Source organism: Lissotriton vulgaris, chromosome 4_1 (genome assembly GCF_964263255.1).
Source record: "Lissotriton vulgaris chromosome 4_1, aLisVul1.2, whole genome shotgun sequence".
Taxonomy (NCBI): domain Eukaryota; kingdom Metazoa; phylum Chordata; class Amphibia; order Caudata; family Salamandridae; genus Lissotriton; species Lissotriton vulgaris.
In genome coordinates, this window is record NC_141691.1 from 129,982,603 (window position 1) to 130,010,538 (window position 27,936).

The following is a 27,936-nucleotide window of genomic DNA, read 5'->3' on the forward strand; positions in this document are numbered from 1 at the left end:
ATAATGGTAGTGCGTTGTGAAAGTTGTGTGTAATGGCTGTTTCCTGGGTTGATTGATTGTACTGGTGTTTTAAATTTTGTTTTCCTGGTGAATTGAGAAAGCCTACTTCTGGAGTACCCTTCAAAGACCTAAGTGCCCTTTAGGAAGAAGCATTGTTCGATATGTGTATTGTTTGTTTGCATCAGTGTATTCTTATGCATGTGCACTGCTGAGTATATATGGAGCAAGTGACCTGCAGAATGCATGCTCAGACTGCCAGAGTTGGATTGGGATCAAAAACCGGCCCGGGCATACCAAAAAAGTGGCCCTTATTTGCAGGTTGCCTTTCCGCAAAACACTGCTTCAGCTAAAAAAATTTAAAGAAAGGGGGTGTGGGGCATGTTTTAAAAACTTCAGTTAGACTTTAAAAAATGCACAGATGAGTTCACATTGCTGAGCCACACATGAATGCAAGTGAGGCCACTTCTGCTTAGGACCCCTACCCCAACTCAATCAGCATACATTAATGGGCCACTAGAAAGGCCATTCAGGCCCCTAGTGGGCCTCTGGTGGCATCCTAACAGCACAGACAGCCCCCAGCCTGCCCAAAAAGCAGCCCACATCTAGAACCCGGCCACCGGCCCTGTGTCCATTTCCCGAGTTCCCGCGTTACCAATCCGACCCTGGATGTGTCCATCTGTTGCACTCCACCCACATACACAGGGTAGATATAAAAGAGGGGAACAAGGTAGAAGAGGCAGGCTGCTCTACATGTCCATGCCATCAGCACTGCATCGCATTTGGGGATATAGTGCGCGCAACGAAATTCATTTTATTTATTTATATGTTTTATTTACCTGAAATCCTCCGTAATCCATAGATTACTACCCCTCACCCTGCCCCTCCCCCTCCCCACGTCACAGCCCGGCAGCTACTCCCACCTCCGACCGCTAAGAAAAAGAGCATGTGTAAAATGGATCCCAGCCTCCAAGGGGTTCAAAGTTTACTTTAGAACTGTCGAATCTACCATTACCACCTTCTATAAATCTTGCCCTGAGTCTCGGGCCTATAAAAGCAGTATCTGATAACTGCAGGACATCATGACGGATACTAACTGGAATGTAAACAAGGGAGTTTAAGTCATTCCCCTGCTTACTACAGTGTTTTGGTTCTGCTGTCTATGATTAATAGCAGCAGACCCTAGAAATCTGTTTTTAGTTTGCCTGAATCCAGTGCCATCTGCCCCAGTCCTCGGAAGGCATGCCTTTTCTCAGAACATGTAATCAACTCCTGGCTGCAGCATGCTCCATTAGTGCCAAGCTACTGTCTAAACACAGCACTCTTGAAAACAGCTAATACCTCATCAGTCCTTTTAATCACAGACTTTTAAAGGCTTGTCGGGGACCTAAACCTTTCAAGACTATAACTTTTAAAACCCTGGGGTACAATTTAGAGTTTTAGTCACAGACCCTCTGTCCTATTTGGTTAGAGCAGCAATTGTCTGTAATGATGTTTTTGTAAGTTAGAGGTTTTTTTTTGATTAGTTACAGGTAAGCTGTCAGTGACCACTTGCCTTACTGAAAGGGCCTTCCAGTGTAGAGAAAAAACATTTCTCTTAGCCCAGTCATGCATCTCTATCAATCACCAACAATGGGTATTGTAGCACGTTGCTTTCTTTGATAATTTCAGCTGGAGGTTTGAGACCTATTCTGACATCATTCACTTGATGGTCCCTTCAAAACGAATGCTGTAAACCCTCTTCAACACAAAGATTAATTAGGGCCTATTGTGGCTTGCAAGTGCCATGTCCACAAAGTGCAAGGGGCTGATATATAAGAGATAAAGTACCCCCCGCTGTACATTATAAGGATATTGCAAGTCAGTGATGAGCTCCATAACCATATAGAGGAACAAGGCTGAAGGTTTGGTTCCTTTAAGGTTGTGGAACTCTCAATTGACTTCCAATATCCCTATCATGTATGCCAAGGGGTACTTTATTCTGTATAATAAATACATGGTGACACCATCACCTTTCCTACAAAGCACTTAAAACTTTACTGCATGGCTCTTTCACATGAAAGAGCAAGCATGGTTGCAAACATGAAGAATAAAAGTAAAACATCTAGTACAAAATTAAACAAATCAAACAACTGTTAGATATTTGTTGCAAACAGATTTTAGAAACAGTTCAATGCAAGTCTGTTATTTTTTAAAGCAAGAAAGCTGCAACAGATCGGAATGTGTAGAAACATGCAGAAAGATTCTAGCAATTCTCTAACTAAGGTGTGCAAAAAATGAACATGTTCTCTCTGGTTGTCATTGTGAGCTAGAAAAATAGAATAGAAGAAGGAAAAGCAATGTTCATTTTTGTTGCTTTAAACCTGCTGCTTCAATTATGCTGTATGAGCTAACTTGCCTTTAACCTTGTCTACTGGCTCTGGCAGCAGGAATTGTGACATTAGAACTCAACTATAATAACTTATAAAAATCGTGTTTTGAAATAAAAAATAAATAAATTGAAGACTGGGTGCATCACAAGTTGCTGATTATGTAAGGTATAAAGTAACCCCTGCTGTGCATTTTAAGGATATTATAAGTCACTGAGATCCATAACCATATGGAAGAGTGAGTTCCTTTATAAGGTCATGGACCTCCGAGATGATTTCCAATATCGTTATCATGCATGGCAGGGGTTAATTTATCCTATATAATACCTGGTTACATCATCACCTTTCCCACAAAGCACTTGGTCTGTAGCTCTTTCATATAAAAGTGAGCATATTTCCAAACATGAAGAATAAAAATAGAACCATTAGTGCGAAATTAAACACATCAAAAACTTGTAAGATATTTTTTGCATAAAGGTATTAGAAGCAGTTCAATACAAGTCAGTTTTTTTTTATTTTAATCAACAGTAGTTCATAATGTATAGAACCATGCTGAAATATTCTAACTTTTCTATAATTATCTAAGGAATGCAAAAAATAATCATGTTCTTACTGCTAGTCACTTTAAGCTAGAAACAAGAGAAGAAGAAAGAAAAGCAACATTTCATTTCCATTGCTTCAAACAGCTGCTCTGTGACCTGCCTTTCACATCGGCCTCTGGCTCTGGCAGCACAACTGGACTGCAATGACTAATTACAGTTGAGTTCTGTGTCTTTTCTTTATAATCGGCAACTAAGTGCGTCACAAGTTGCCAATTATAAAGATATTAGAGACAGGCGTATATACAGGAATTGCATAATCCGAGGTATTATAAGGAAATTAATTGCAGAATCCCAAGTATTATAAAGAAATTAGAGACTGGTGTTTATACAGGAACTACAGAATTCCATGTGTTATATGAGGGATCCCAGTGGAGTGTCCAAAGAAGTCAATTAGGGGTAGCAGCAGCTCCTTTTGACTTGCACTTTGGCACCCCTTGCAATGTATTGATAGCCCTGGTTCAGGACCATGAAGCCATATGTTGAAACAGAATGAAAATAGCTGTAAAAGCCAGGTTTACTTTCTGTCGTTTCCATTCCTTGTCATTCCCTTAGTCCCTCAGTGGCAAATAGGAGGCTCTCCAGAGGCCATGTGGAAAAGGAGTTAACCTTGTGTAATGTCATTGGGATGAAAGAATGCATGCTTTACTTCGGCTACATCTGGCATTTTGGTGAAGTGACATTCATGGAAGGGATATGGAACAATTCATTGCAAATGTGGTGAACATCTACATTTAACCTTGTGATTGCCTTTATAATACATCCCCAACCCTTTACTGCATATGTGCATTTAGGAGGAAATCTTGTAGATGTACCTAGTGGAGTTATTGGTGTTTTTATTTTTATTGTTATTTAAATTAGTATTCGATTTTATGCAGCATGTTGTTGCCCAGGAACGCAGGGTCCTGCCACTACAAATCAAGAGCAAACTCAAAAGACAGGACTAGAGCAATCGAAGAAGAAAATAAGAATATAAAAGGATTTTCAACAGATCTAAGGGAGGCAGGAAGACGATTCCAGGATTGTGCTGTGAGAGTAGTTAAGGCAACCTGCCACATGTATGTCCTGATGACAGCAGCGAGATTGGCAGAGTTCTCTTGTAAGAGTGGCATCTTAACTTAGTATGAAAGAACATGACTTTGGTGTTATAAAAGGCGCAGTGCCCAATACAATGGTCCTTTAAAGTAAGGTGCCCGGCAATAAGGAGCCAATGGAGTGATGCAACATGAGAAGAGATCTTTTGCTGATGCCAACATAGAGCCTTGGAGCAGCATTCTGAATAACTTGCACTTTATGAACAAGATAACAAGGAAGCCCCAGAAAGAAAGATTTTAAACAGTCCAGTCTTTTTAGTATGATAGATTGCATGAAAAGGTTCCTGGAGGATAAGGAAATTATATTACCTACCATCAAAAGATAGAAACAAAAGTGGGTTTGTGTATGTGTTTTCTGTAATTAAAGTTGCAATCAAAACACCTAAATTTGAAGCACAGTCCCTATGCCGGGATGAGATCCACGCTTCTGTGGACACCTACGTCTGATCCATGAGGAGGCCTCTGCCACAAAGTCTCAGATCTGTCGTTTGCTTGAATTCAGACAAAACAAATTGGCATCCATGCAGGCCACTGAGCAGACGCAGCCTTCAGAAATGTCTGTTTCTGGCTGGCATTGCAAGGAACATGGATGAGAATACTTTTTTGTGCCTTGGAATTATTTGTTTCAGATGATTTTGAGAGAGATCCAGGCCCTTGACTCAGGCGATTATCGACCAATTTTTCCTTACTGACTTCTTGAGAGGAGGAATGGTAGTACAAACTGCAAGATCAGTCCATAAAAATGAAAGAGGTGTATAGAGGTAAGGGAAGGAGAAAGAAACACACTGCACCATCGAGGGCATGTTACTGGAGATTCCCCCTGCATCGCAAAAAGGATGGAATATCGAGATTGCACACATTTTGACCAGAATATCGAGGCCCAAAATATCAGAAAGGTAAGTGCACAGAGGTAGCTGTAGATTTCTTAATCCTAACTCCACAACTACATATATTGGGGATATTTATCATCAAGGTATTTAGATGTGGAGTTAAGTATAGAAAATATTTGCATAGTTACCAGTCAGTATTTTGGTCATGTTTATTCTGGGCATGATATTGTGTAACCACGATATCCCTTCTCGATATTCCGAAACTGCACATGCAGAATTGAGGCCAGAAGGTACCAAGAACCATCGAAAGGCCAGGAAGTACCCAGTAGATGATCAGGCTAAGCAGCGGTAGACCAAAACAGCATAGAATCGCGCAGCACGAGAATTCAGCGGGGCAACAGCTAAGACATCTAAGGGAAAAGGGAAACACACACCGTAGAAGGTAACACCAAAACAAAGTGGAGGAAATGCAATACGTTAATATACTAAGTGAGAGGGGGAGTGATGAAGTAAGCTGACAGGCACCATCTTGCTAGTTCTCAGCATTTATGTAGTGAGCAGGTGGGACTGTGTTCCCTCTACTGGCCCTGACTTGGAACTGTCTGTTCTTGAGCATTGGGATGTGAGCCAGCTGCCAAGAGACGGTAGTCCACAGCCTCTAATCCTTATCGTCCTTTTATGGAACTCTTGGACAGAAACAAATAGACTTGCACTTACATCTCTTTCCCAGTGTCCCCTTAAATGTGATTCTGACATTTGCCTTTGTGCTGAGGATGACCCTATGAGTTTCTCATTGAAGTCAAAATGTCAACTCTCAATAAGTAGGTTTGATAATACTTTGGACTTACGTTCACTGATGAATCAAGTCCCTTGCCTAAATGATTGTTGCTACATCCTTTGTTTTCCTATATTTGAAGCCAAGATATTTCAACTACTTGATTGTGGAGGGCAGCTCCTGTGGAGAACACCCTACAACACCAGCAGCACTCTGAATTTGCTCACCCCAAATGTCTGCTTTTCTATCAAAGTTTGTAAGCATAGGATAAGCACAGTGCCATCCATGCCAAGAAAGAAAGGGACAAAGTCCCTTGCCATGTCTTCAGCAAAGTTTTTAAGCTTAGGATTAGCTCTGTGCCATCCACACCGAGCTGTAAAATGACAAAAACCTTTCACCACTCCAGGCACAGTATTACAGCTTGGATCGGTAAAATACTATCCAAGCCAACCTGGAATGAATAAAAGCAACCCCTGACATGTTCCACTATCATTATAGCTCTTCAGAAAGGATTAGCCTTCTCCAGACACAAGGGAGCACCCAGTGTCTGGAGTTGTGAAAGGCTTTTTGTCATTTTAAAGTCACAACTTTGTGGATATTCCCAAAGATTTGCAATGACCTTCCCACTTTACAAAACATACAACTAATTAAGTTAAATGTTGAGAGTGTAGGCGAAGGGTTTAAGGTAAAAGGCTTTCCATGTGAAAAGTAAAAGGAAAAAGACAGTTTAACACTGGATAGATTCCCTAACCATGTGACCATGAATTTGATGGTATGAGAACAATGTGCAGGGTAGGTGAAGAGAAAACAGTCCTACACAGTGGAATCTACAGAGATTAGAAGGAACTGAGCCCACTTAAATAATAGGAAGTGATATTTCCAATCCTCGCTGAATGTCCTTCATGATTCAACGACCCATAAGCAGTTAAGTTAAAAGGTGGTAGACATAATAGAACATTCAAAATAAAGTTATATATGAGGGCCATAATTCTGCATAAAGCATAGGGCCATATTTACAACAAAAGTGACTCAGTGCGTGCCGCAAGTAATTTGGCTGAACCGCACTGAGTCACTTTCAAAGAACAGGAATGCAATATATTTACAACAATATGGCGCATCTCTGAGCTTCACCCTGTGCCTGCACACAATCGGCTGCCATGCGCCGGCGCAGGCACCCTTGCACCATGGTGCAAGGATGCCTGCGTCCAGGGGAGATTGTTTTTGTGCAGGAACTTGTCCCTTCCTGCACAAGAACAATCAATTGAGGTGATTTCCTCTTTCCATGCGTGCTGTAGACTGCAGCACCCATTGAAAGAGAAAAAAAACAAGGAGAAATGTAAACATTTCTCCTCGTTGCTCCTCGCTACGTCACCCCTGGGGTGCATTCTGACGCATTTCCAGGTTTACGAATTCTTGTAAATCTGGAAATGCATCAGAATATATGGATGTAGGGTGGGAACACCCACGCAACACCCATGTCACACCCCTTACATGCAAAGTGTTACGTGAGAAGGGGCAATATTGACACACTTAAATCCACGCAGGGCGTCTTTACATGTGCTTGTAAATATTGGGCATCAGTTTGCGAAGCTAGTGTGTCACACAACGTCGTGTACCGGGGGAGCAAAGGGCTTGTTAATAAGCCCCATAGTGAGACCTCAAGGACATTATTATGGCATAAAACTTTCTTTCTCGTAATTAATCAAAAGGGGTTTGGTCTATTTGTTTATAAGATTTTTATAATACTTGAGGATGCAGCATAATAATAAATATTAAGACACGACTGGAACAAACGAATAGCCCCAAAAAGCGATACTGAACTGTTAATACTTTCGGCGCTCATGACGAGCTCAGCTCGTCATGAACTGTGCTCATGACAAGCTGAGCTCGTCATAACCGCCGCAGAACGCCCACGCGGGGATAATTCCCCTCCTGTACGGGGCGTTCCATTGAGTGGGCGGAATCGTGACGAGCTCAGCGCGTCATGAGCACAGCTCCGCTTGGGCAGCGTGTCGAGCTCAGCTCGTTACGAGCACCGCAGCGCCACGCACGGCCTCCCTCCCCCCCGCACCGCGGGGGAATTAGCCCCGCGGGGAAGGTGTTAAAATATAGGAAGTCAAAGTATGTAATTTATATCACATTTGTATAATAGCTATTATTGACGACATAAAATGTTTTCGCTCATTTTTCTGAAAAAAACTGCAATTTTTCTCCCCTTGGCTTACACCAAAGTCTCGAATGCATTTAAGATTTTTGGAAAATTCACAGAGGATTTTTAAAATAGACCTGGGAAGTTGCAGCGCCACAATTTTCCAGTACTTGTTTTTGAAATATTTTTTGAATTACTAGGTAATAAAATGTGAAAACGCCGTATGTGTATGCATTAATGTAACAGAAGTACATTTCAGCATGCATAAATGTGCCAGTCCAGTGTGATTACATTTTACATTTTCTAACTTTTTTTTCTCCACAGGGAAAATACTTTTTTCCCCATGGAGAATGTATTGCCTTCCACCCCGTCCATATTTTCTCTCTGAATACAGATATATGATTTGAATCTCTCAAGAGTTGAAATGTGCCTTAGAGCGGGTTTTTGATAGCAATTACCTCAAAGGTTTGTGGGTAATCACTTTTTTTGCAAGCTCTGTGAGCACCTTTGCCTGACCTGAATATTGCACTAGAAAGATCTAATATTATTTTAGTAAATCGCTTTGCGGGTACACATTCATATTTTGTGAGCAGAAAGTTATTTGCACCTTAAGCCAATTCACCGGATCCAGAAGGTGCATAGCAGGTGCATTTTTATTTTTTATTGATTTTCTGATTTTTTTTCCATTTAACCAGTGTTTTATTCAGAAATGCGTGGATTTAAGCAAAACATATTTGTTATTAAAGTACTCTGGATTTCATGATTTGAAGTTATTTTTCAAATAAGAGATACAAACCCAGACTTCTTTATCTTTTAATAATGGGGTTTTAGTTTCTATTTCCAGCCCGCCTGTGTACTATTGATTACAAATGGTAAATTTATGAAGAACTTAGAATGTCCCATGGCCATAGCAGTAAGGACTCTACTATGGAATTGGAAGGACCAGGAATTAATAATTGTATGTGTCAGTGATGGTTTTCTAACTTCTTTCTTGTCATAGGAAAGTGAGTCCGACAGCGGAATGGGACTGTCTTCTGAAGAGATGAAGAGCCTGAAACGCATGGAGACCCGCTCCTGGCCCTTTGGGATCATGGCTCTTGCGTGAGTATTCTGAAGGCACAAATGTCCTCTTTCATCAGTTGACATAGCCAGAAGGATGCTTAGAATTGTTAATGAGATTGAGGAAGACTCACCAAGGTAGACACCTACATCTCATCTAAGTAGTTAAGTTATTAGATAAACACATCACGCCTAGTGATTGCACAGACTGAGTGGTTGAAAGTTTCCGCCTTTTAGAAATTGAATAAACTGTGAATAGTTTGAGGGAGAATGCAAAGTGCAGGTTGGTCTATCTTCTTGTCTGTTAGTATGAGGGTGGTAGGGAACTATCCTTGCTCTCTCTTTGATATCATTAGAGGCTAATCACCATACAGCGCTTGCCAGGGGTGTCTTTTGACTCTGTAGCAACACTTCAGAGGTGAACCATCTACCTAGCCTAAGACACTGGAATTCGTATGCAGACAGCTTTAAGCACCAGTCTGTAATGACGTTATACGCAAGGAACTGATGGTGAGGCATTTTGTAGCACAGTTAATGGTCGTACCCCCCACAGCTGAAACGTCACTATGACATTCTGTGCTGCTCCTTGTGATTTTACTTGGGTTCTGGATGTTACTGAAGTTATTTTATAATATATTTCCTGTGATTTCTTCAGCAGTCCTGTGATGGCACTGGCATCAAAGTTCATTCTGCATCACTTCCTGTGATATCACTGGATGCCTAAAGGCATGTGATGTCACTTCTACTACTGCCATCTTTTTCTTCAATTAAAGCCGGTTGGAGTCAGGTTCTCTTTAAAGATGTGGTACTTGTCTTTTAAACCCCTCAAGTAAATCAATGCACAGCCCTTCCAGCCATCCTGGAAGGAAATACCCCTGTCTGGGATAGAAAAAGCGTTACAAGCTCACCTTCGCAAACCAGTTCTCTCCACCCTAAAGTAGTATGCCTACCCGTGCTAGCTCTGGCATGTTTTCATTGGGTTCCCACTGCCAGAGTCCACACTAGGATCAAATGATTAACAACACCATACCTGCCAGTGTGGAGACGGGTGGGCGGGGCTGGGAAGGAATGCACTGCAACAATTATTTTTTTTTATTAGCGGACACCTTTTCCCATCAATGACGTCTTAGATGTTCTATCTGATTTAAAGCTATGTATGAACATTGGGCAGTAATATCAATTTTTGAATTGGCAAAAACAGGAATTTTTTTGCAGTTTACATATTTTTATATTTCTTAAAATATGAGAACATATTCATTGTACCACACTTCAACAGCACTCTGTCTTGAGCAGCAACCGCAAAAGCATCATCTGCTCTGGAAGAGGAAATATAGGCATTTTAGGCTACTTTACCCATTGCGTCAGTTTATTTGAACGTTTTCGACTGTGAGGCCCTTCTTGGTGGCCTTCTCTCAATGTCATGTAATATTAACTTTGCATTACATTAATTTTGACCCTTATCACACAGACATCAAGCAAGGCTAGGCCACTCACCCAGACTAAGCAAAGACTCCTGGAGACTCTGGGGGTCATTAGGATGGCGGGCGGACTTAGGGCCAGATGTATCAAAGGGTTTTGCCCATTCTGTGTCTATGGGGAAATGTGTTGATACATATGGGCCTTAGTCTGCCCGCCATCCTATCGGTCTTTGGGAATGGCTGCAATATGAGCGGAGGTCCCGTGGGGGGCATTAGGATGCGCCCGCCACTGTGGCGGGCGCATCCTGCATGTTTAGCAGTGTGGCGGGAGGGCTCTCAGCACCGCCCGCCACAATGCTAAACATGCACAAATGCATTTGCATTAACAAAGCAACAGGCACCGCGCTGTGCCTGCCGCTTTGTTAATGCAAATGCAGGGGGGTACCACAGGTACCCCCTCCTGTGCACCACCCACCTCTTCTTCACCCCGGGGGCCCGCAGGGTGCCCCTGAAGTGAAGACTGTGCGGGTGCCCCTGAAGTGAAGACCGCATGCCTTTCCGTGGAGGCATCGCCGCCACGGAAAGGCATCTATCCTGGACCATCCTAATATAGCTGGCGGTGTCAAATAGACACCGCCACCATGTTAGACCTTTTCCGCCCCGGTCCCGGGGCGGAAAAGCAGCGGACGGTCTTTCCGTCCGCCGCGGTCACCTCCGCCATACTAATATGGCGGGGGGCATTTAGCTGAGGATGGCGGCCGGATTGCCCCCGCCAGGCCGGTGGTGGCTACCGCCAGCCTGGCGGGGGCAATCTGCCCGCCATACTAATGACCCCCTCTGTCTTTTCATTTCGACATTGCCATGGATGCAACTGTGTGGGTGTCCAATGTGCTACTTCCATCATAATCTAGCCTCATTCTTACGAGCTGACATAGAATACTGCTGCTAGTGAGGGTCAATGCCAAAGCCCAGGAAGGCAAAGCTGAAATATGTCAGGAGCTGATGTTTGAAAGATGGATTATGCTCTAGACCGGAGGCCTCAGCAATTTAGTTTTGGATATGGTGGCAAAATATTAACAGCCGGGAATCAGTGCTTCTGAAGTTGAGGTAGGTTTCCACCTAGTGGTGGCATCAAGTTACGACACAAAAATGTTTCCTGCTTAAAGTGAATCCAGGTGTGAAAATTAAACCTTGTCTGTAGCATTGAAAATCTTTGCACCGTTTCTGTATCTAGATTTCATTTGGTTTCACATCTGTGCTCACACATTAAAATCGTGATTACGGCCTATTTCTGACCTGTGAATGTGCAGAGATTTGTAGTGGATAAAGTAAAATATAATCAAAGGTTTCAGACCACACATCCATCCCAGGTAGTCGTGTCAGCGTCTTGCAGACAAGACCTGTGAAACAAAGTCGACAGCCATTATGTCACTAATATGGCTCATTGATTTAAATACTGGGGACATCTGCATTGACCTGCGATTCAAATCCCGGTAAGCCTAACCAGGACATAAATAGTAAACCAGTGAGTGCAGGGCAAACATTTTCTTGCCAACCCACAGCGGACAGTGCCAAATGCCAAGGCTTTCCTATACCAAGGCTGCCTAGTTTTAAATCCACTCATGCCTCTTGCCCATTTCACTGTTTTCATATCTTTCTCTCACTTCTTCTGTCTCCATTTTCTGCTTCCCTCACGCTGGTGATGAAAAAGTAACCAAGGTCCTCACAAATGTCAAAGATGAGGGTCAGTGTGCACCACATACAACCACCAGCACCTATTGTGTACCGAGGCTAGCACAGTCATGTATACGTCTGCTTTCATTTCCTTTACCATATATTACCATGTTATCACCCTGCTTCTGGTCCCTAGCAAAGTAGCTGAGAAGAAGGTACTTGTTTATAGGTTTGTGAAGGGGATGTTGCCTGATATTGTATCTGATTTATTGAAAATGTAATTGACTATAATGCACTTGTAATATGGTGAATGGGATAGCCATCATGTTTGAGATGGAGTATCCCTTTGGTTAAATTCCAAATAAGATACTTAATTCACTAACAGTATACAGCTTAACTCAAAGAAGGGGACCTTCCGGACCCTCAGCAGCTCTGCTCCAAGACAGATAAAGGAACAGAAACGGCTTCAACTCTCTGAGTTTCAGGAATCTCTGGTGGTGGAAAACCTATTTACCTCCTTTTTTTACAGTATATGCAACCTCTTATGTTGACCCCTTCCCAGTGTAAACATCTATAGTTATTGTGCTGGATCCTACAGAGTTGTTTCTACTACTGAATATCGAGACTAAGAATATCAATGCGATACAAGAATATCATGGAGAAAATATTTAAGACCAAAATATCGAAAGGTTGCGGCATATGGAAGGAGTATAAGTTTACTATTCCTAACTTAGTATCTATGCATCTTGAAGCTATATGTATCGTCATAGTACATATAAGTGGAGTTAGCTATAGAAAATCTATAGTTCCTTTCGATATTGTGGATCTGATATTTTAACCTGAATATTTTTATACCTCGACATTCTAGCTGCAATATTCAGGTGGCATACCTGCAGAGTTCACCATGTCTGCCATGCTCTTCAAGACGTGTTAGATCTTAAGCACATCTCATTTGTTCCTTCAGTTATAAAGCAAAAATCTATGCCTACGACCCTCAGTTCCTTGTCCAGTTGGACAATTAGATTTCTTGATCTCAATCTTCTTGGCCCATCTGCTTGCTTGGAGTTCAGGAAAGGGTGAGTTTGAATGTTCTGAAATACAACCCCAACAAAGCAGAGATTATGATCTTTGTATTGGTAGTCATTCTGATAAGGACAGCAGTGTTGCATACTTCACCACAAAAGTCACTATTAAATCTCTCAGTGTACACTTGAGAAAGATCTTTTATTTCCAAGTTCAGATTACCTTCATATCATCTGCCTGCTGTTTTGCCCTCATTGTCTTAGCCAAGTCTTACCCTATCTTTCACAATTTTTTAATCCCAGCTGATCTCAGTACATGTCTTGTGTTGGATCAGCACACTGGAGGAGTAGCGGTGCCCACTACTGCAATTCCGACTGTGAACAGACGTCTGGGGCCAAAGATATCCGCATCGGCGCTTGAGGCCTTCTGAGCGGAAAGGCCGGGGCCTTCCGTCAGAGCGCCTGCCATCGCGGGCCCCCTCTCCCCCATCCCGGGGGGTGGGTGGGGCTGGAAGAACTCGGACGTGAGGCACACCAACACCCAATAGCACTCCGAGCTCTGTGATGCCGCAATCCCATGTTCCGGCCCGCTGTCTGAAGTCTGCTGGCCGGACCTGCCGCGATGAGGCCGGGTCCCGACGACCGGACCGGGAGCCTCGGGCTCCCATCTAAAGGGGAGTGATCCTATGCGCAGGAGCTACAGCAGTGCCAAACCTCACGAGCCAACACCCGCCACCTCGCTTGGGGCCGGGACTGTGTGAAGACTCCTGGGACGACTCCTGGTGGCCCCCCGCCCTGGGCACCGCACCCAAACCGATGAACCACGCACGCAACCTGGACTTCATCCTGGACTCCTCCCTCTCCATGACCAGGCAAGTCAACGCCGTCTCCTCGTCGTGCTTCAACATCCTGCGCATGCTTCGGAAGATCTTCTGGTGGATCCCCACGGAGACCAGGAAGACCGTCACCCAGGCCCTCGTCACCAGCCGACTGGACTACGGCAACGCACTCTACGCCGGAACCACCGCCAAGATCCAGAAGAGACTCCAGCACATCCAGAACGCCTCAGCCAGACTCATCCTCGACGTCCCACGACACAGCCACATCTCCGGACACCTAAGAGACCTGCACTGGCTCCCGGTCAACAAGAGAATCACCTTCCGCCTCCTTACCCACGCTCACAAAGCTCTCCACGATCAAGGCCCGAGCTACCTCAACGACCGCATCAACTTCTACGCTCCCAAACGCCACCTCCGATCTGCCAGCCACGCCCTCGCCGCCGTCCCACGCATCCGTAGAGCCACCACAGGAGGAAGGTCCTTCTCCTACCTGGCCGCCAAGACCTGGAACTCCCTCCCGGCCAACCTGCGCCTGACCCAAGACCACCTCTCCTTCAGGAAGAAGCTCAAGACCTGGCTGTTCGAGCAGTAACGGCACCCCCCCCAAGCGCCTTGAGACCCTACGGGTAGGTAGTGCGCTCTACAAATGTCTTGATTGATTGATTGAGTGAAGCATCGCCTGGGGCCTTCCGGTGGTGTGGACAGAGACCCGGTGCAGCTGTGCCCACCACAGCAAGACCTTAAGAGTGCCGGTGGGCCTCCCCTTAAACCATCCCGGGGGGGTCGCCAATCGTAAGCAAAAACTTCAGCCTGCGACAGGCTCGGCCCGGGACCCTGGAACATCGACGGTTCGCGCCTCTCCATTTGATGCGGACTTCATCGCTGGTTCTATTTTGGAGGGCTATCTGTTCAAACAGTGAGGAGACTCAGAAGGGCCTAAATTTGTGAGTGCGGAGCAGGCGTTTATTAACTTTCATACTCCCTCCATTCATTGACACTCTCTCCTCGGAAGTGACACTGATCAGGGCCAACCTTCCAAAATATAGAGAAACGGTCTACCACGCCAGCCTTGTGGAAGACACTTTGCAATTGCAAACAGACGTCAGGGAGCTCCAAGTGTTCCGTAAGTTCACAGATAACAAGCTGGATGATTATGAGGGACGCTTAAGACACAACAACATCCGTACTCTTAGGGTGCCGGAGAAATCGGAGGCTCCCGCCACAGATCTGTTCATTGAAAATCTGATCACGACGAAGCTGCATGCTAAGGGCCTGTCCAAGCTGTTTGTGATCGAGAGAGCACATGGGGTGCCCGGGGATCACCCGAAGCCGGGAGCCCCCCGTCTGATACTGGCCCGGTTGCTAAACTATAGGTATAGAGATACAATTCTACAAGCCGCAAGGGTCGCTCCTCGGATCCACCTGGACAACTCAGAAATCGCCTTCTTTCCCGACTTCACCCGGACAGTGCAGATGTGTCAACGCTCATTCCTGGATGTCAAGCGAGGTTGCAGGAAAAAGGTCTTAAATACGCCATGCTCTTCCCTGTGCGTCTGCAAGTTTAGGTCGATGGGAAAACCCGCTTCTTCGACCTACCAAAGGTAGCATCTGACTGGCTGGACAGCTGGAGAACGTCACCGGAAAGAAGCTCCAACAACCATTGAGACAGATAATGTGTCTTTATTTTACAGCTTTTGATGGCTTTGATCCACTTGTTCCCTCCATAAGTTGAGCTCCGCTCACGCACCCTTGACACTCGAGGACGTCGAACCATACACCAATATATTTAAGTACTTAATAGTCTGTGGTCCCAGTATCAACCATGTAATGCACCTGTAATCTGTAACGGTATGAAAGGGGGTTGACGGGACGCTAAGGCCTCCCCCCACGTTCTTCTTTTAGCAGTATTGTTGGGCGACAGGCACTCAGCATTTAAGAATCATGGGCAGTTCTGAGCCCAGAGTGCAGGGAAGCAGGGTGGAGGGTTGTTGGGGGGGATTGTTTTTTCTTGTTTATTGTTTTTTGCGTTATCTCGTTGGTACAGTGCATAATTGTGATGCCAGTAGTTGCATCCTACGTACATGTCAATGGGAGTGCAGTGTAACAAAGAAGTCAAAATCTTAAATTGGAATGTTAACAGGCTGGGGGACAAGATTAAGATAAGCTTTGTATTGCAATATATTAAGAGACTATCACCGGACATTGTACTACTTCAGGAAAAGCACCTCATAGGCAACACGTGCAAAGCTATGCATAGAAGGAGATATTCAATGGTGGTGCACGGCGGCTTTGCGTCTAATTCCAGGGGGGTGGGCATCATGCAAAAAAAATCATTCTCCCTATCACTCACGTCCACCTGTGTAGATGACCGCTGCAGATATATGGGGGTCACGGGCACTTGGGGAGGGCCGAGCCATCACTTTCATGTTGATATACGCGCCTCCAGGGCTGCAGGCTGTAACATTCACTGACCTCAGTGGTGTGCTGCTAACTCTGCCTGATGGACACCTGGTGCTCAGCGGCGACTTTAGCTCAATATTATCGGGCTCACTAGACAGACATCCCCTCGCACAACTCTCCAAGCCGTACACTCTTTTTCCAGTTTTTTGGAGGCGATGGTGTTGGTAGATGGATGGAGAACATACGATCCGGACAAGATTCAACACACTTTTTACTCCGGGGCGTGCAATAGTCTCTTCCGCCTTGATTACATCATTGTCCCGGCTCCCCAAGTCGCAGGTATCCACGAGATCCGACATCTGGCCAGAGGTATTTCCGACCATTCCCCTCTATGGGTCCACATAGTCCTAGACCACACACAAGTAGGACGCATTGCCTCAATAAATCCCTGGTACCTTAAAAACCCCAAAATACAGAAAGACCTAAGTAAATCCATTGACGACTATTTCTTGGAGAACGAACACACCGTTGAGTCCCCGCAAATATTATGGGAAGCTTTTAAAACAGTGGTCCGGGGCCAAGCCCTTTCCTTAATAGCAGGATCAAAAAAGGACAGGATAAAAGACATCTCTGACGTAGAACAAGAGATTTACCGTCTTGAACAAGACGTGAACTCTGATGCCACTCCTGAGGCCCTTCACTCACTCAGTTTACACAAGGACGAATACCGGGCACTGGTCACCAACCGTGCCAAAATAAAGGGACAAGATAGGCTGGGACGGATATATGACTGGGGAGACAAGGCTGGCAAACTAACTGCCTGGCTGGATAAAAAGGAGAATGCCAGTAGGCTCGTTCCAGAACTTAGAGACGCTGACATGTTCCCCATCACAGACCGCCAAGACATAGCCAATCAATTTGCAGCCCACTTTCACACAGTCTACAGCTCGGTGGCGCCATACCCTGAGACAGATTCCTCGGACCTTATGAAAAATATCTACCTTCCTACGCCCTCGTGTGGAAAATAAGTACAATCTTGGTGAACATTATCGGCGCCATCTTGCCCCTTTCCAAGCCCATTCGTGCGCGTAAGCGGCAGCCATTTTGAGCACCATGGCCTCCCTGCCCCTCGCTGATAGCCAGCGCGTCTCTCTCTCTCTCTTAACCTCGCAAGCATTCCCCCGCACGCTGACAACCCCCGCTCTCTCATGCCTTGGGTCATAAACCCCTCTTCAGCGCAGCTTCACCACGGAATCCCATCCTGTTCCCAGCGCGACACCTCCCCTCATTCCTTTCATGGCCTCAAACCCTTCTGATGCAAACCCCCTTTTCCTGTGTCCCCGTTTGTCTTCCCTGTTCCCAGGCTGCCACCTGGCCCTGCGGATACTATTTATTACCCCGTACAGTAGGAAGTTTCCCCTCCCCATCAAAAGACCCCCGAACCGATCAAAGCCCCCACCCCATGAGATCCGATCAACCCCATGCATTCCGTGAATCGGCGGAATGCCCTGCTGTGCGACAACCATCACCTGTTGTGACCGGGGTGGGGAATCCAACTGTAAATGTATGTGGGAACGGGTCTGAAGGGGAGATTCCGAGGATGTTCTTTCAAGTACTAAAGTATTGCGAGAATGTGTTATGTGCAATAAAGGTCATAAACCCTAGTATAAGAGGCCAGGCCTCAGAGATGTGGTTAGAGCACCTCGTGACGATACTTGCTGTCTGAATTGATGTGTTCTCCTCCGGAGAAAATAAAATCCTCGTTTCCTGCCTTCCAGTCTCCAGCGCCTGCTTCTTCATTGATTAATATTGGTGGGTCATAGAGGCGATACCGCCGGGCAACATAAAAGGGTCTTTGGTTACCGGTTGTCTTTGGAACCCTTTTTAACAATTGGCGTCCCAAACGTGGGGCCCATCAGCGACTCGTGGATCCAGTGGGAGAGGTCCCGACGACAGAGTGAACGACTGCAACGATCGGAAGGTACCCTGTCCGATAGACCCTCGTCTGACAGCCGATCATCCGAACTTCACTGGTTCCGAACAGACCTCTCTCGAGTGATCTGCGGTCCTGACTGGGAACCATCAGGAGTGCCACGAGAAGTACGAAGAGAAAAGGACGATCGGGCGCTGGATTCGGAAGACGAGAAACTGTCCATGCGGTCCGGGTAAGGTCGTGTAAACACGACGAATTGCGAAAGTGATAGATAATTGAAAGTGATTGATAATTGTTGAGAAAAAACTAGTATTACTTTTTGTTAATTTATTGGAGATTCACTGTCTACAAACGGAGAAACAACAGGCTCTCCCTTTATAAACAGCGAAGGATAGGTACGCACCCGTCGGACCTATCTTTCTCCCCCACTGAACAATTGCCCCTTCCCCCCATTGATTAACTGTTATAGATTGTTTTCTGGAGATTCTCTGTCTGCAAACAGGGAAGAATAGGTCCCCTCTTTGCAGATAGTGAAAGGGTAGGTGACGCGAACTTTTGCGAGCCTACTTATTCTCCCCATTGACCATATTGATTTTTTATTTTTGACCTAACATTGATTGCTCAGAATTGGTTCATGAGGTATTCACTACGTGCAAACAACGTAGAATAGAAATATTCTGTCTAGTCTTTGCGCGCAGTGATAAGATAGGTAGTGCTGACTATTATCCCATTGCGATCCGTCATGCCTGTCTTCTCCCCACTGGTTAGTAGCCTGTTTTACCCGGACCGCTTATTAGAGATGAACCATCCGGCTCCGCTGGAAGGCACCCCTAATAAGGACATGTTCATGAAGCATGGATTAATCGCTATAGCCTACAGTGAGCTATGGCATAAATATACGAAAAAGGATCGAGAAAGTCAGTGGCCACTGAGAGGATCCTTTGATCTTGACAAAATAGAAACGGTAGAAATAGCCCTTCGTAGGAATGAAACAACACCTATCATGCTCGATAGTCTCGGTATGTGGCGCAAAGAAGCCACGCGACGAAGGGAAGGCGACGAATTCAGAAAAGGTGAGGGGACACGACGGATAACCCTCCAAACATCTAGTAGGCAAAGGGAAGGGCCAGCGATGGCACAGTCCCGAGGAGTAGACATGAAAAGCGAACGGTGTAAAGGGATGTGCCGACAAGCCAACCCCGGAACACAACGACCCGAAGGTAATCCCCCGACACTATGCACAGGACGAACAGATGTAAAACAAAACCAATGTGCTTTCTGTAAATGTCTTGGACACTGGAAAGCCCAATGTCCGACTTTGCAGAGCATAGGTAAGAATGGAGGGTTGACAGAAAGGACGGACCGACAGAAAGGAAAAAGGCGTGAGATAAAAACCAATCAGACTAGTGCAGACAGAACAGACAGGACCACCCCGTTTGATTATGCTCGGTGGCACAGATTTCGTCAGACCAATTTTAACGACATGTTAGAGTTCTGGGACTGATTGCTCTCTGTTGCTCCCCCACTCTGAAAAACAAACACAACTGCAGGTCAGTGTAAACAACCCCCCGTTAGAGAAAAGACTCAAGAAAGCCAAGCGTCTATTATATAACTTAAGGATTTAATTACGGTAAAACACACAACCAACAGTAAATAGAATAACTAGTAGAACTCTCTAAAAAACAAACTTTACTAATAGGAAAAATACAAAACATATTATGCTCACTCCGGAAGTCTTCCAATGTAACAGTTCGATGGTCCCGCCCATCCGAAACACATAGCACGTGTGGGGCGGGGCCTGCCAGCAACCATGGGCCAAAAAGAGATCGCTGGCGAGAAGGTACTGGAGACTCCACACAGCAGGCAATGAAATGGTCTTCCCATACTACCCTTCCAGGGATGGCGTCCCCCGGACCGCGAGTAGGGAGGGGGCGGATGAAAATGACCCCCTCCCTCGTATCTCCTGGTCCGGCCATCACGAATTTCTCCATCGAACGGATGCAGGGTGGGCAGGGAGGAAGAGGCGACGCGGACGAGCCTCTTCCACCTCCACAGGTAGGAGGCTTCCCTGCCCTGGCCCGACGCCGATGTCCTCCAGCCGGGCGACGGCCATATACCTACGCTGCACAGGAAATATAATACCCGACTGGTATATTTCCGCAACACAGGACACACAATGCCCGACTGGTATATTTTCTCAGTACAGGACATACAATGCCCGACTAGTATACTTGCGTAGTACAGGACATACAATGTCCGACGGGCATATTTACGGAGCACCGGATGTACAGTGGTCCCCCAAGAGTCGGAATCAGGGGCGTAGGGTGGTCATCATGTGCGCCCCTGATTCAAAAGGACGGCGTAGGATGCGCCGGGAGAGGAAGGCGGCACGGACGAGCCTCCCTCACCTCCCCAGATGAAGGCTCCACTGCTGCACCCTGGCGCCCCGAACCAAAATGTCCTGCTCCAGCAACATGATGCTCCGTCTTTCGCCATCACAAGAAGTTTCTTCCTCTCCTGATAGAAACAACAAAGGGCGGTTGCTGCAGGGTCTCAAAATGGCGTCTGGGCCCTCGAAAGGCGGGTCTAGGCCGCTGGAGTAACTTTGTCCGAAATTGCAACTCGGGCACTTGCCCACCTGGGCGCAAGCCCCCACCATCGACAAACATCCCCTCGACTTTGAAGATTCTACCAAAGTCCCAAGAGCCCTCGGCCCCTTCAGGCTTCCGGTGAGGAACAGTTGCATTGATCTCAAATGAAATAACCACGGCACAGCAACAAGATGGCGGTGCTCTCGTGTCTGCATCAGCTTCCGTCTGAACCACCCAGGAACATTATGGGCTAACGAACTCGAGCAAGTTCCGGCTGAACACCAACATGACCCGGTAAGAGAGACTCTACCCCCTCCCTCTCTTGATTGACGGTCCACACCACCAGCCCCTCTGTTAGCACAGTTTTCTTTTGAACTGCCGAAAGGGACTCTGGTCCAACCGCCAATTGTCGGGGATATTTTGCCCCTGATGCTACTTCCGGACTAAACCGGCCTCGCCCAAAATGGCGCTGGTATCAATGGAAACTAACGGATGCCTCGTGGTGTTCCTTAGCTAATGAAACTTGATGTACTAAGATATATATATATATATACGAACCATTGCGCACTCGATGTTAAAGGGAGGAGGGTTCACTTGGCGAACATTTAAGAAGGGTTCGGTAAAATGTTGATTTCAATGAACAATTTATTTTTGATATTTGTTGTAACTGATACATAACGTCGCTCATGATGCACACCCGCGGTTTACATCTAGGAAATGTGATTACGATGAGCTTGACTGTGTTTCCATTTATGAACTGAAATGCCCCTGATTCCTTCGTCACGCAATGAAATGTTTTTGGTTACTTGCAAATAATTAATTAGACCTTTTTCACATGTTCTTGTGCTACAAAATAACCCCCTACTGTATGTGCTTCCATCGACGACATGTCAGACCAAAATATGAATTGCGCTCTCACATTTTACGTACTGAATAATTCTACAAATAAAGGTCTTAAAAAGCTATGGATAGGCATCGCATACTTTTGTAAATGCGGGTATCGGTGGGAGGGTTTTTCTGTGCGCAACTGTTCTGCTCTTTTTTTAAGGTTATCCGAGAAATGGTTGTTCGGCCCTGGGTTGCTGGTCGAATCAAAGGTATGATACGCTGCCTCCAAGATATGCGACTAAGCTCAGGAACTGACGTATGAAGAAGGACCTCGACTTCTGAGAATGGGTAAAGTAAAACGGTGTGATTGAAAAAATGTTATAAAGATATGGTGGTCGAAGGTACTAAGGTACAGGGTTGAACGAAGAACTGATATGCCTTAGAACATCACAGCTTTGGGAATGATTTAGGGATCCCGATGGCCGGATACATCTAGAAAACCGGGTACCTCACGCTAGGCACCTCTGATTCCTCTTTTTAAGCGTCTTCACTACACACGATCCTTAATGCCATCCTCGAACCTCCCCATGAACCACCTATCACATTGCCTGCCCCCATGACTTTAGGAAACCAGAACCCTAAGGGATTATATCCCGAAGAGATAAGTACGAGTATGTGGTAAGTAAAGGACTTTCGTGCCCATACATTTGATGTGTTCGAATGTTGTCCCCCTACCTCCCCTTTTTTCCCCCTTTTTCCCTCTGCAGGTTACATTAGAATCCCGATTAGAGTATCATAAGGGATCTGGAACCACGTCACGCCCGATGCATGAAAACGGACTACCGCTGCAAGACGACACAAAAAGGACGCCCTACCCAATGCACGACCTTTTTGTACTAGATCTAATGCTTTTCTGTCCCAAAACTGCATGCTTTTTTTACATCCTAACACAGACCCGAAACGTCTAACGTTGGGTAACGCACTGAATAGCCCAAACAATACACGGTCATTCTCTATGTCCCATGTGTACTGTTTTGCCTATTGTCTCTCTCTCTCTCTCTTTCTCTCTTTCTCTCTCTCTCTCTCTCTCTCTCACTCTTTCACCCCTCCACACTTTCCCTCTTCCTAGCGACTGGCACCTAATTGGCGAACCTGGTGCACCTCCTGATTGGCCCCAAATACCACAAGTATTTGCACAAATTTGTCCTAAATAAAATTGTATCGGTACCACGTTACTACCTCTCCTTTTCTACTAAAATATGGATGAAATTTAAATTGGCCGATAGGAAAGGGACAGGTAAGACGACTAAGGTTCCCTAAATTTGACCCACTCTCAGGGAACTATTTGTCAGTGGCTTCTATGATAAAATGTGTCTGTGGTAATGCGACCATCCCCATTGAAAATTGTCTCCGTACCCCAAGCTGTAAGAAATGATCGAGACACCCCCATCTACCCAAAATGCCCCCAGTTTGGTATCAGCTGCCCTGAACGAGAACTTGAAAAACGCCCCTTGCTCCGATTCGCTGTGCTCCTAATCGTTTTTCATAAGATCCCACCTTCCCAGAGGATAAGTTTAATAATTATCGCAAACCACCCCCCGAGTTTTTGTAGTAACCAGGTTGCGAGGATTTATATAGAAAGTTAGAAAGATGTATGCAAAGTTAAAAATTAGATCGAAAATCGAAAGACCTTGTTGCTGTAAGCCTTGCTGAAAATAAGATGTTTTGATGTAATGAAGACTTGTTTAGCCTATGTTCATCCCTCAGAAGGATGCCTATCAGACTATGGTGAATAGCACGTTGCACTTTTTGTAAAATACAAGGCCCTGAAGACCAGCCTAGCCTTGCAAGACTTGTACTAGGGAAATGGGTCTCTGCCAGAAGAACTGACATCTACTATAATAGACATATGACAAATGAACGTAATAATCATCAAAGCGTCAAAGAATTAGCCAACAAAAGGAAGTTGTAAGGAATCCAGCAAATCCATCATCAATTGTTTATACGTAAGCCGCAAAAATCTCAAATGTAGCGAGTGCTTACCCCAGTTGCTTGGTGTTGGGAGAGAAAATAGATTTATGTAATTACCTTTTTCTGCAAAATCTCTAAAGACTGTCTTTTCAACACTCATTTAAGGGTATCACTGTCGGAGGGGAAAGAGACCGGATGTGGGAGCACGCGGCCTGACTGCGGATTGTGGAACATCAGCGACGGAGGCCGAGGCGAGACCACAGCAGTAAGGAGTCGCAGGACGGGGCACTGTTTCAAACAAAGCTAAGGAAAGGGCTGACCTGAAGCCCCTGCTCTATGATCAACGTGTGCCAAAAAGTCCCCGCTCTCTGAACATGGTTACGGACCCGCCTGTCGCAAACCCTCCGTCCCCCCTGATCTGTTCCCGACTTGGCCTTGCTCCATCCCCTCCTCCTCCGACCTACCATAAGGACTGTTCACACCCGCACCTTTCCACCCGAACTCCCAAGTTCCTCCAAATCCTACTGAGCTACCCAGAGAAGAGTACTCCCTGCGTCAGAAGGGAGGAAGCTCCGACTAAGTAGACCACGAACTATGTTAAAACCCAGAACGGTGACCTAGAACTCCACCAAGGGTCGCCCCCGAAGAAAGGATAAACAAAGTCTGTGGTTCTGCCCGCTACCAAGCACCCTGAAGATGATGGAAGCAACAGGAAATGCCCACCACAGAGACTCAAGAAACGAACAGATCTCACAATTCTGGAACAATTGCATTTTCCATTGCAAATCTATGCTCTGCATTGCGGAAGAAGATGCACCTGCTCCAAAACCGTAACGCATTCCTCCTACGAGGTCTGACGAAAACCAAACAGAATGCACCCCTACCCGCAGACCCCCAACGACTCAATCCACATGAACATTTCTGTTGATAGGTAATCCAGGTGCTCAACAGTGCCGACAGAAGACGACAAAGGACAACGAGAACTCTGATATATATTTTTTACTGTATCTCATTTCTCTCCCAACCACCATTGGACTGACTATGCACCCGCCGTATACAAAAAGGACTTACTTATATGATAACTTACCAGTTCTTATTCTATGATCTGTACCCAACGCCCTCGCTACATAATTCTAGTCTGATATTGCATTACGATGACTTTTTCTGCAACCAACTTAACGATGAACCCGCCTACTAAATGATGAGATTTTTCAATATGATGTTTATAATGTGATGTTTATGTACAGTTCTTTCACCTAAGTCCCCTCTCCCTTACTTATGATCGCTGCATATAGGTGTAGATAGGAAATAGGCCAGCAAGATGTCTTGGAAATGTTAAAGGGAGGACTGTGGAAAATAAGTACAATCTTGGTGAACATTATCGGCGCCATCTTGCCCCTTTCCAAGCCCATTCGTGCGCGTAAGCGGCAGCCATTTTGAGCACCATGGCCTCCCTGCCCCTCGCTGATAGCCAGCGCGTCTCTCTCTCTCTCTTAACCTCGCAAGCATTCCCCCGCACGCTGACAACCCCCGCTCTCTCATGCCTTGGGTCATAAACCCCTCTTCAGCGCAGCTTCACCACGGAATCCCATCCTGTTCCCAGCGCGACACCTCCCCTCATTCCTTTCATGGCCTCAAACCCTTCTGATGCAAACCCCCTTTTCCTGTGTCCCCGTTTGTCTTCCCTGTTCCCAGGCTGCCACCTGGCCCTGCGGATACTATTTATTACCCCGTACAGTAGGAAGTTTCCCCTCCCCATCAAAAGACCCCCGAACCGATCAAAGCCCCCACCCCATGAGATCCGATCAACCCCATGCATTCCGTGAATCGGCGGAATGCCCTGCTGTGCGACAACCATCACCTGTTGTGACCGGGGTGGGGAATCCAACTGTAAATGTATGTGGGAACGGGTCTGAAGGGGAGATTCCGAGGATGTTCTTTCAAGTACTAAAGTATTGCGAGAATGTGTTATGTGCAATAAAGGTCATAAACCCTAGTATAAGAGGCCAGGCCTCAGAGATGTGGTTAGAGCACCTCGTGACGATACTTGCTGTCTGAATTGATGTGTTCTCCTCCGGAGAAAATAAAATCCTCGTTTCCTGCCTTCCAGTCTCCAGCGCCTGCTTCTTCATTGATTAATATTGGTGGGTCATAGAGGCGATACCGCCGGGCAACATAAAAGGGTCTTTGGTTACCGGTTGTCTTTGGAACCCTTTTTAACACTCGGACACCGACAGAAAATGTATGGATAGTTCCCTCACCACGGATGAAATAGCGATCGCGATACGAGCGCTGCACTCTGGTAAAGCCCTGGGCCCAAACGGTATCCCAATCGAATTTTATAAGCTCCGTCCAGATAAACTAGCTCCATATTTGAAGTCCATGTTTGAAGACAGCCTTAAGCAGGGATCACTGCCACTAGATCAGAGAATTGCAACCATTGTTACACTCTACAAGGAAGGGAAACCCAAAACTGACTGCGCCTCCTACCGCCCCATATCATTGCTGAACGCAGAACCTAAAATCCTAGCGAAAGTACTTGCCAATAGGCTGATCAAGATAATAGGGGACTTAGTACACCCGTATCAATCTGGGTTTATGCCAGGGAGGAACACTGCTCTAAATCTGCGTAGAGTGCACGGGGTCCTGGGCAGGGTACCGACCATACGCGAAGATGCAATCATAGTCTCCCTAGATGCCACTATGGCATTTGATACACTGGAATGGCCTTACCTTTTTGCCGTACTTTCAAAACTGGGATTTGGGCCAACTTTCAGACGCTGGGTGCGATTATTGTATAGCGCGCCGATGGCTCAAATAGCTGTGAATAAAACAAAATCAGAGACCTTCACACTTAGCTGGGGGACCCTCTCTCCCCCCCTCTCTCCTTTGTTGTTCGCTTTGGCCCGTGAACCTCCTGTGGCATGGATCCGTAAGGATGTAATGATCCATGGCATGCGATGGTCGGCAGACTGGGAAGACCTTATCTCTTAATATGCGGATGATATCCTTCTGTATCTCATGACCCCCAAGAGATCCCTGATTGCCGTATTCGACATCCTGGACATTTTTGGCAAATATTATGGGTTTCATGTCAACTGGCAAAAATCTCTCCTACATGTCCTCCGGGGGGCGGGGGGGGGGGGAGGGGGGGGGGAGGGGGGCCCTCCTCTGTTACCCCAGAATTGTCCTATACCGATAGTCTCAGAAGGCTTCAAATACCTAGGCATATTCATTTCATTGACCCCTCTGTCAGATACGCCCATAACCTGGTTCCCCCACTGCAAAGACTCAAATGTGACATTGGAAACTGGAAGTAACTCCCGCTCTCTCTATTGGGCATACCGGCTGTATTTAAAATGATGTCCCTACCCCGTTTCCTATATGACCTACAGAACTCGGCTGACCCTGTCCCAAACTCGTATTTTAAAGAAATTGAAGGGCTCCAGCGAGACCTTCTCTGGGGAGGCAGACCGCGTATTGCTTTACAAAAACTCACACTCAGCTGGTACGACGGCGAAATCGGATGACCTGACATTAAAAAATATTACTGGGAAGCACATCTTACAGCAATAAATCATGGCACATACGGTCGCCCTGACAACCTGGGGTTCCTTATGGATCGTTAGCTTCTTCCGAATGGGACCTACTCCAGTGCACTATACTCTAGTCTAAACCAAACAGATACCCACTCACTGGCCCCACCAACCACACAATTCAAATCTGGCACTCCGCAACCAAGTCAAAGGCTTTGACAAATGGGATCTAATCGGCATCTCCGACATTAGGGACCGTTGGATTGCAGGGGGCGTGAAACCCTTCGACACTCTCCAAAGTCAATATGCACTGGCAGATTCTGAGCTTTTTCGATACATGCAAGTCCGACACGCTTTGCAAACAGTGTTGCCCCATTACTCCACTCCATCAGATAGCTCCCCATTAGAGGACAGACTACTAGAGGGCCACCCACCTGAAAAGGCTATTTCCCTAACCTATCGAAAACTCATTAATAATATGGAAGACCCCCTACTGACACTACGAGAAAAATGGACTCGAGAAGGCATCGAATTAGACGATGAAAGCTGGCAAGCAGCGGTCTCCTCCCCTAAAACTGTTGCAATCCCTGCGCAACTCTGACTGGAGTTACTTAAGATCCTGCACAGAATTTACATAAAAGGTCCGCAAATGGTTCACATGGGTGGGCTGACAGATGGGTCTTGTAGGCGAGGACGCACACAAATGGGCACATTCATGCACAGAATATGGCACTGTGAGCCGATCCAGGAGTATTGGTGTAAAATACACGCAGTCATGAGTGAAACGTTGGAGGTAGAAATTAAGCCAGAAGCGCCTAGATGCCTCCTTAACATCTGGAAACCTACCGACCT

General features: G+C 46.0%; 1 protein-coding gene across 2 annotated transcripts in view; it reads left to right on the forward strand.

Moving 5' to 3' along the window:
• The window catches only part of LOC147718463 (vascular endothelial growth factor receptor kdr-like), a 537,031-nt gene that overhangs the window by 483,142 nt on the left and 25,953 nt on the right, over nucleotides 1-27,936 (forward strand). For both annotated transcript variants that reach the window (XM_086918385.1, XM_086918386.1), the window contains exon 29: nucleotides 8,814-8,914. In XM_086918385.1, the coding sequence (XP_086774511.1) occupies nucleotides 8,814-8,914 (101 nt within the window). The remainder of the gene's footprint in view (nucleotides 1-8,813; nucleotides 8,915-27,936) is intronic.